This window comes from Sinocyclocheilus anshuiensis, unplaced genomic scaffold, assembly GCF_001515605.1.
Source record: "Sinocyclocheilus anshuiensis isolate Anshui unplaced genomic scaffold, SAMN03320099.WGS_v1.1 scaffold612, whole genome shotgun sequence".
Taxonomy (NCBI): Eukaryota; Metazoa; Chordata; class Actinopteri; order Cypriniformes; family Cyprinidae; genus Sinocyclocheilus; species Sinocyclocheilus anshuiensis.
In genome coordinates, this window is record NW_015554098.1 from 9,837 (window position 1) to 18,602 (window position 8,766).

The 8,766-nt window shown below is 39.5% G+C and overlaps 1 protein-coding gene across 3 annotated transcripts in view; it reads left to right on the forward strand.

Annotated features, from left to right (window-relative positions):
• The first annotated feature begins 1,963 nt into the window (after positions 1–1,963).
• The window catches only part of LOC107669543 (BUB3-interacting and GLEBS motif-containing protein ZNF207-like), a 9,548-nt gene continuing 2,745 nt past the window's right edge, over positions 1,964–8,766 (forward strand). For 2 of the 3 annotated variants that reach the window (XM_016461816.1, XM_016461815.1), the window contains exons 1-10: positions 1,964–2,143; positions 2,573–2,699; positions 2,785–2,923; positions 3,021–3,203; positions 3,297–3,372; positions 3,456–3,526; positions 4,689–4,831; positions 5,330–5,422; positions 6,842–7,054; positions 7,249–7,414. In XM_016461816.1, the coding sequence (XP_016317302.1) occupies positions 2,103–2,143; positions 2,573–2,699; positions 2,785–2,923; positions 3,021–3,203; positions 3,297–3,372; positions 3,456–3,526; positions 4,689–4,831; positions 5,330–5,422; positions 6,842–7,054; positions 7,249–7,414 (1,252 nt within the window). In that variant the 5' untranslated portion in view covers positions 1,964–2,102. The remainder of the gene's footprint in view (positions 2,144–2,572; positions 2,700–2,784; positions 2,924–3,020; positions 3,204–3,296; positions 3,373–3,455; positions 3,527–4,688; positions 4,832–5,329; positions 5,423–6,841; positions 7,055–7,248; positions 7,415–8,766) is intronic. The other variant, XM_016461817.1, reaches the window with a different exon arrangement.

Here is an 8,766-nt window from a genome sequence, read left to right on the forward strand (position 1 = left end):
AAACAGTGAAATCGCAATGAACCCCCCCTTAAAAAAAAAATACTTTAGTTGGGTTTCCACAGGCAGGGTCACAATTATCTACAGTGTATGAAGCTAAAGGTTTTTGGGTTAAGGTTCATAATGTAGAACATTTTTAACATTGTATGCTGTATGGGCACAGGTAGCTAGCAACCAAGGAATACGTTGCTATGGGGTATCCTATTTATTATTTTAGGATTTTTTTTGTTTGCCCTAGTGAAGCATTTCTATTACAGTTTTTCTCGATTGCTTAAACACATTTCTTGAAACTATGCCTCATATTCTCAAAACAGTAAACACAAATCCATAACATCTCACCCAATTCCCCAAACATCCTATTTTCAGGTCAAAATGAAGCTCTACACTCAAAACCATTCACTCTTGCTGAAAAACCAAACTTTGCCCTTAGACATCACACACAAGCCCTCAAAAACCACACTGAAAAACCAAACTTTGGCCTCAGACATCACACACACAAGCCATCAAAAACACACACACTACAACATAGTCTTACACACTGGTAAGATAAATTCAAAACAATACTACAAAAACCAAAACCAAAAACCAGTAATAAGTTATGTTGCTTGTGGTTCTCCCCCTCAAGGAACTCTTTTCACATAATGAACACGTGTATACATTTGCACATTTTTTATTAATTAATGTACTGTACAGTACAATACACCAAACAACAACAACAAATATTCTGCCCCAGCATCACATCTTTGTTCTGGGTCAGGCCAGAGAATCTCGTCAACATCACAGGCTATACTGGCCCTAGCTAGGCAGCGGGGGGGAAATCCTCTTGCATGCCTGATCCACCCCTGGCACGCATCAGCTGAAATGTCTAGTCAGGCTTCTTCCATTCCATCGTCTCTGTGTCCTACAAAAATAGATGTACTGATTACTGTAACTGTAACATTTGTATTTCCATACAAAATGGAGCAGACAGAAACTGTATCTGTATGTAAGGCAATTTGATGCATGTGTTGTAACAGAGTACAGCACTCAAAAGTTACAGTAGAGTACACTGAGGTACACCTACCTGTTTTCCTCCCTGAAGGTTCTTATGATCGAGGCGACGGTGAAGCAACTTACTGTAAGTTTGGCTGAACTCATTGCCCAGCCTCCCTCATAGTCATAACACTGACAAGGACATGGTCAACTAGTGGCACGAATTTCATCTGAGACTCCTTGTCTTCTTGCCCCTCATCCTCATCCTCCTCCTCTTCCTCTTCCTTCACCTCTTCCTCCACTCCTTACTGCTCTTGCTCATCCTCTTCCTCCTCCTCCTCCTCTCTGGTGTCCTCGACCTTTTCAATCACACCAATGACTTGTACATACATATGGACAAATGTATTGGGACACGCCCTTCTTTAGAACAGAAAAAGGCAATTCCAAAACTGTGGCATCAAAGATGGAAACATAATTCATTTATTTATAAATTGACCAAAATTGCTAGCAGCGCCCCTGTGTATGCCATTCAAAATAAAGTTGGTACAGAGAGGAACTGGGGAGGGACTAGGAGAGAAGAAATATTGATGACAAGATTAAGAATAGGACACAGTAATTAGTACATTACACATTATAGGGAAGCATCCTACTGGTTTTTGTGAGTATTGTCAGACATTAGAAACCATAGAACATGTAATTTTAAGTTGCAGAAGTTATGAAGAACAGAGGAGAAATATGATGGAAGAATTAAGAAGAGATTGGCAGGGGCAGGATATACTGCAAAGTGGTGTGATTAGACAAAGCAGGAAAAAATATTTGTCATTTCTTAAAGAACGTGTCTGATGAGGAGAATATGATCGCGGAGAACAAGCTGGAGGAAATAAACTGGAATAACATCTCAGAAGAATAATCCAGAAGATGGCGGTAATGCAACGCTCTTGGATGCAAGCCGTTGTTAAACCTCAAAGAAGAAGAAGAAGAAGTATCCCGCTGCATTGTGGGTGAGAGACAAAAGCGGAGCCGCGCCATTTTTTTTGTGTGTGTTCCGAACTGAAATCAAAAAGCTGCGTTTGGTGACGGTTTGAGTCATTTTCTCCTGTTGGTTTAGAAGACAATAACGAGTTATTGTTAAAATGGGACGAAAGAAGAAGAAGCAATTGAAGCCCTGGTGCTGGTATCCTTTTCATTTACCAATGCGGCCTGTTCAGTGCCGTTACAGCAGCGTGATCGTGAATTTGAGCGCATGCTGTCAGTTTCACATTGCAGTCATTTATTACATGTCAGAAGAAAAACAGAAACCTTTATATTTCATATTGGTGCATTTTCTTTTCTTAATGCCATTTAGTAAATCTTGTTCATTACGGTTAAGGGCGTATTTTTGACACAATAGCCGTGTCTCGCTTTCGCATCAGACAGCGTATTGCGCATCATAGGCGCTTTCTGGGCTGTAATCATCTATAACCGCAGTCAGATGCTTACCTCACTATTATCAGCACATTTATTTGTTCTCTACACAATGCAGTTCGATCTCAAGCTCTTGTATTTCTTTCTCTTCATAACGTTCTCTCCTCTCCTTCAGTGTGATCCTTAATCAGACTTCCAGGTATTGCAACAGAGATTTCGATGATGAAAAGATTCTCATTCAGCACCAAAAAGCCAAACATTTCAAATGTCATATATGTCACAAGAAGCTGTACACCGGTCCTGGATTAGCCATACACTGCATGCAGGTATGGACAGTGGTGATGTGTTTACTGATACATTTGCTTTGACGTTTGGTAAAGGTTGTTGAGCTATTTAATCTGTATTTTAAAGGTGCACAAAGAAACAATAGACGCAGTTCCTAATGCTATACCGGGAAGAACAGACATAGAACTGGAAATCTATGGCATGGAGGGTATTCCAGAAAAAGACATACAAGATCGGAGAAGAGTACTTGAACAAAAGTCACAAGGTATGGTCTTATAGTTGTTAGGCAAACTAATTTGTGTAGAAACTATTTATAGAATGATTTGTGACAGAAATATAAACTTGTTTTGCTATCCGAGCAGAGAGTCAGAAGAAGAAGCAGGACCAGGATGATTCTGATGAGGACGATGATGATGATGAAGCTGGACCTTCATCATTTCAGCAGCCTGCTGCTCAGCCTCAGGCTGCCTACATGCCCCCAATGACCCAGGCGGGCATGCATCCTGGTCCTCAGGCCCAAGGCATGCCACGTGCTGGCTATGCAGGTGTGCATGTCAATAGTTTAAAATAGCCTAAGTAGTTTAAATACCTCTCAAACAAAAGTGTGCCCCATTAATACTTCTTATCTCTTCCTAAAGGCATGCCACCTATGTTGACTGGCATCCCACCAATGATTCCTGGGATGCCACCAGTAATGCCAGGCATGCTACCTGGGTAGGTCTTAATTTTCAGTTACAGAATTATAAGCTGATATATTATATGGTCCAGTGATTTATCTTTGGTCCTGTTTTGCATAGCATGATGCCAATGAGAGGAATGATGCCCCCAGGTCCAGCAATGCCTCCGATGATGCCAGGCATGCCACCAGGTCAGTGTTGTTAACAATTATTGGTGATAAATTACTTAAAGCCCAGTTTATATTAATAATAAACAGTCATTGTTTATTGTTGCACTGAAATTAATTTATCGAAACCAAACTTAAAGTATGTATGTTGGTAATAGGGTATTTAAACTCTTTGTGCTGTTCAGGTTGTCTTATTCTCAGGTAAATTAAACTGCTTTATTTGATTAACAGTTTTGGTCAATTATTTTTAGCCCTGCAAAACTATTGTGGCCAAGCATTGATTTTGCTGTTTCAACTGGATATTTTTGTTTGTCAAAATGTTGGTGCATGAGTAATTGTTTATGTGTAAGCATAGTGGTTTCGTTATTGATAATAGGCATTTTTTTTACATCAGCTTGAGAAAAAAAAAATGCTAGTCAGCTAGGGATGTAACGATTCACTCAACTCACGATTCGATTGACGATTTTGATTTCACGATTCGATTTGATTCACGATTTTTTTTTTTTTTTTACAGAATGAGATTTAAAACAAATTATAAATTAAATGTGTCCTTTTATTATTGCTTGGACAAAATGCTGCACATTTCTTTGTAAAATTGAAATATAACACTATAATAATATACTAATATAGCACTTGCATATTATTGCTCTTTTGTTGGTTTTGATTGCTTCTATTGTCCTAATTTGTAAGTCGCTTTGAATAAAAGCGTCTGCTAAATGACAAAATTGAAATATAATGTAAATGTAAATAACAAAACTAAATTGAAATTTTAAAACACAGACTGTGGCGACAGCAGCGCGGACAGTCGCTTAGCTGGCTCACATAATGTACCATATATCTATAATAACGAGAAAACATGTCGTTTTTATGACTTAATATGTCGTTATTACGAGAAAAAAGATGTCGTTTTAACGAGAAAACATCTCGTTATTACGAGAAAAGATGTCATTTTAACGAGATGTCGTTTTAACGAGAAAACATCTCGTTATTACGAGAAAGATGTCGTTTTAACGAGAAAAGATGTCGTTCTTACGAGAAAAGATGTCGTTAAAACGACATAACTGAGTGGGGAAAAAAATATGTGTGCGGCAGCAATGCGTCACCGTAATTTTCAACTGGCTCGCGGTTAATCGTTACAGACCTATAGTCAACCGGTTGTGGTAGTTGATCATTTTCTTGTTTTTAGGAATGCCACCTCATGTTGCCAGGCCTGGCATGCCTCCTATGGCACCTGCAGCCCCTATCACTGCTCCTAGAATGGCCAGCAGACCAGCTGTACCCGCCACACAGTCCGCTGCATCCAAACCTCTCTTCCCCAGCGCTGTGCAGGTACTGAATATAGAACCAGACTTATTTGCTGGTTGAGTATGTGTAGCCACTGTTTGTGAATAAATAAACTTAAGGGGTCATCAAAAAAGGTATTGGATTTAAAGAAACAATCAAAAGTTAGTAGTCATTGTATTAGACAAGTTTTTTCTTTTGACAACTACAGTGCCAGTAAAGGACAATAGCTAGTGTCACAGCAAAATAAGAATTTGTATGTTTAAGGTTACGATAACTTGCAATTGGAGGAGTACCCTTATAGAGATAACATTATACCTTATCTTCCACTAAAAAGTGGTCAGTTTGAGGGTGCTACCCTAGTGACAAGTTGTTCTACGCCCAAAGGTGCAGTTTTTGTGAGAATATATGGTTAAGGGTCTGTATCTTCTCTTTCTGTAAAAACAGATCTTGCCACTAAAGAGACTAACTGAATAAATTCAAGGGTCAGTTTTCTCAGGGAGTCAAAGGAAACTGTTTTTGTTATCCTTTCTCTCTGTGCTTCAGATGGGGACTGGTGTTGCGAGGCCCAGCGCAGCCCCTGCGAGTGCAGAGACACAGTCTGCCTCCTCTAAGCCTCTGTTCCCTAGCTCTTCCCAAGTACGCACTAGTTTGTGTGCTTCTCTTTACATCAGCACAACATGCAGATCAGATATGCTTGTCTCTGTCATTTAGTAGATATGCACATGCATATAAAGCTGCTTATATTTAGGCAGATACTTAGTTGGTTGGTGTTTTGATTAGTTTCTTCATGCATGTATATGCTTTTTGCATTGGGCATGTTAAATATACATTATTTGTAATTGTCTTATTTTAAACAATTTTTTTGTGGCAAAGAGTTTTTGTACTACCTATAATACCCTCTTTGGACTCAGTGTTGCCAGATTGGAAACGTCCAGGCATCGTACCAGAAACTCAAAATTATTGTATTTGGAAGAAAATTATCATACACAAGTCAAACATACAGAATACAGTTATTTTTCTACCAACAACTTTTTGACACGACCTGCAGATTACCACAATAGATAAATAAGTAGGCGTATCTTAGTGGAAAGGTCCAAACTCCACCTCTGAGTCACTGTCATTGGAAGCCTGTGTGTTGCCAGATGTTGAGGGTGGGGGTCCTTTTGTGGTACAGATTTTATGCCCTCATGGACCGCAACATAGTGCTCATTGACTTAAAAGCAGGGCACCCTCCCGCATTCTTAAAGGGTCATGAAACCCCAGACTACTTTTTCTGAGATTTTAGCAGAGGTGTTTGTGTTGCACATAATGGAAGACAATGTTAGCATCCGATAATTTTAACTGTTGGAGAAAACTGGTTAATTTTAAGCTTTTTTGCGCTATTTTCATCTTCCAGGTTTAAAATCGACATTGTTTTAAGCTTTTTTGTGCTATTTTCATCTTCCAGGTTTAAAATCGACATTGTGTTGACGTCACAATTTGTGACGTGGCAAAGGACGATAGTTCATCGATGACGCGTCGGTGTCTATTAAATTATGCATGAGACTGCGCGGTTCTTATCCTATGAGAAGACGCTTCGCATCATTATTCACAACAGCATGTGCTGATTTGCTATGACCGACGCTTCAGACAGTGAGAAGACATCGCGCACATTAACTGAGAAACGTTCATGGATGGAAGAAGAGTGTTGGTTTTGCTTTGTAATAAGAGATCTGAGAACTAACCAGTGCTGAAACGGGGTTTCATGACCCTTTAACACACTCTGAGGTGTGCACAATCAATGAGTATAAGAAGCCTTATGATTAAAGCCACCATCATTTGAAGTGTCACAAAATTCTGAAATTATCGTATGTTATGGGATGTTTTTCATTATTGATCGTACATCGTACAGAGGTCAAGATTATCGTACAAATACTATAATTATCATACATCTGGCAACACTGTTTGGACTTTAGAGGTTATGTAGATGATGATGACTTGGCAGTGTGCACTGTGATTGGGGAGGACCTTTGCCTTAATTGCGAACATGTTTTGAAAATGTTGCTTTCATTTCAGGCGCAGCAGATGGTATTAGGACCGTCATCAACCACCTCTGATTCTCCTAAGGTGACATTCCCAGCCTACACCCAGCCTTCTTCCACTCCCTCTGTTGCTGCCTCCTCCAGCACTGTGGCCAAGCCCCCTGCCACAGTCACAAGTAAGCCAGCCACCCTCACCACCTTGAGTGCTACCAGTAAGTTGATGCACCCTGATGAGGATATCTCGCTGGTGAGTGTTTGAGTTTTGCTCTAACTACTTTTTTTGACAGTAAGTAATTGTGAATGCATTAACTGGTATTATGAAATATTGCTGAAGCACAAATGAAAGAGTTAGCTGATGTTGTGAGAATACATGCAGTCCAAAGTGTGTTCTTGTTACTGCACGTGTCTGATTTCATTGTCATTGTCTTGGCCCCAATTCAGGAAGAGAGACGGGCTCAGCTGCCTAGGTACCAGAGGCTAATCCCTCGGCCTGGGCAGACTGCAGCAGCTGCTGCCTCGGCTCCACCTAGTGGAGCAGTGGGAGGAATGATACCTGCCCAGCAGGTTATACCTCCTCAGCAGCCTGGAATGAGGCATCCCATACATGGTAAGATTGTGTCTGTAGATATTGTATTATAATTACTGTTTAAGGTTAAATTTAAATTAGATTTTATTTTTTATTCAGTTTTTACTCCTATTTATTATTGGTATTTTTAGTTTTTTTTTCATCATGAGTTTATAAATTGAGCTCAGTTATACACAACACAATAAAATTGCTTGATTTCCCATAAAACACTTTTCTATATTGATCAATAAATTTCGAATAATTGTAAGTGCAAATGACAAGTCTCGGTTAGCCCAACGCAGTACACATAGCAAGGTATTTTTTTTATATATATATTTACATTTAGCAGATGCTTTTATCTAAAGCGACTTACAAATGAGGACAATGGAAGCAATCAAAATCAACAAAAGAGCAATGATATGCAAGTGCTATAACAAGTCTCAGTTAGCTTAAAGGGTTAGTTCACCCAAAAATGAAAATTAGCCCATAAATTACTCACCCTCAAATCATCCTAGGTGTATATGACTTTCTTCTTTCAGATGAATCCAGTCGGAGTTATATAAAAAATGGTCTTTGATCTTTCAACCTGTTTCATGGCACTCAGCGGGTGTTGCATGCATCAGTCCAAAAGCACTTAATTAAAATGCGCCCATCCATAAAAAAAAAAGTGGCTCCGGGGGGGTAAACAAAGGCCTTCTGTAGTGAATTGATGCGTTTTTGTAAGAAAAATATCCATATTCAAAACGTAATAATCACTTTAATGTAGCTTGCGCTCACTGTTGTACACTGGAAGCAGTTCCGGGGCGGATGAGAGAACCTAGTGATGCCATGTAGACCGAGAAGAGAAGTGGTCCAAGAACGGAGCCCTGAGGCACCCCAGTAGTTAGATGTTGTTGCTTGGACACCTCACCTCTCCAAGATATCTTGAAGGACCTATCTGAGAGATAAGACTCAAACCACTGGCCTGTGGTTCCTGAGATGCCCTTTGCCAATAGGGTTGACAGGAGGATCTGGTGGTTAACAGTGTCAAAAGCAGCGGACAGATCCAGCAAGATAAGTAGGGAACTGTGAGAAATCATACCCAAAAATTCTTCATACAGTGGACTACCAACTACAACTGATACAAATTTGGGACCAAAAATTATTCAATATTATTAAGTTGAGGTTTGCATGAAGCTGGATGTGACAGCATGCCCAGGAGACTACAGTCTGTTATTAAGGCTAAGGGCTGCCCGACAAAGTATTCATAGTTGTGTAAATGCTGTCATACTAACAGCTGTCTGAATTATTTTGGTTGATTGTAATCCATTACATACCTTTCTATCAAAATTATCTAACATTATCAAGATGAATTTGTTCTGACACAGTTTAACTCTGAGTTCTTGTCATATTTT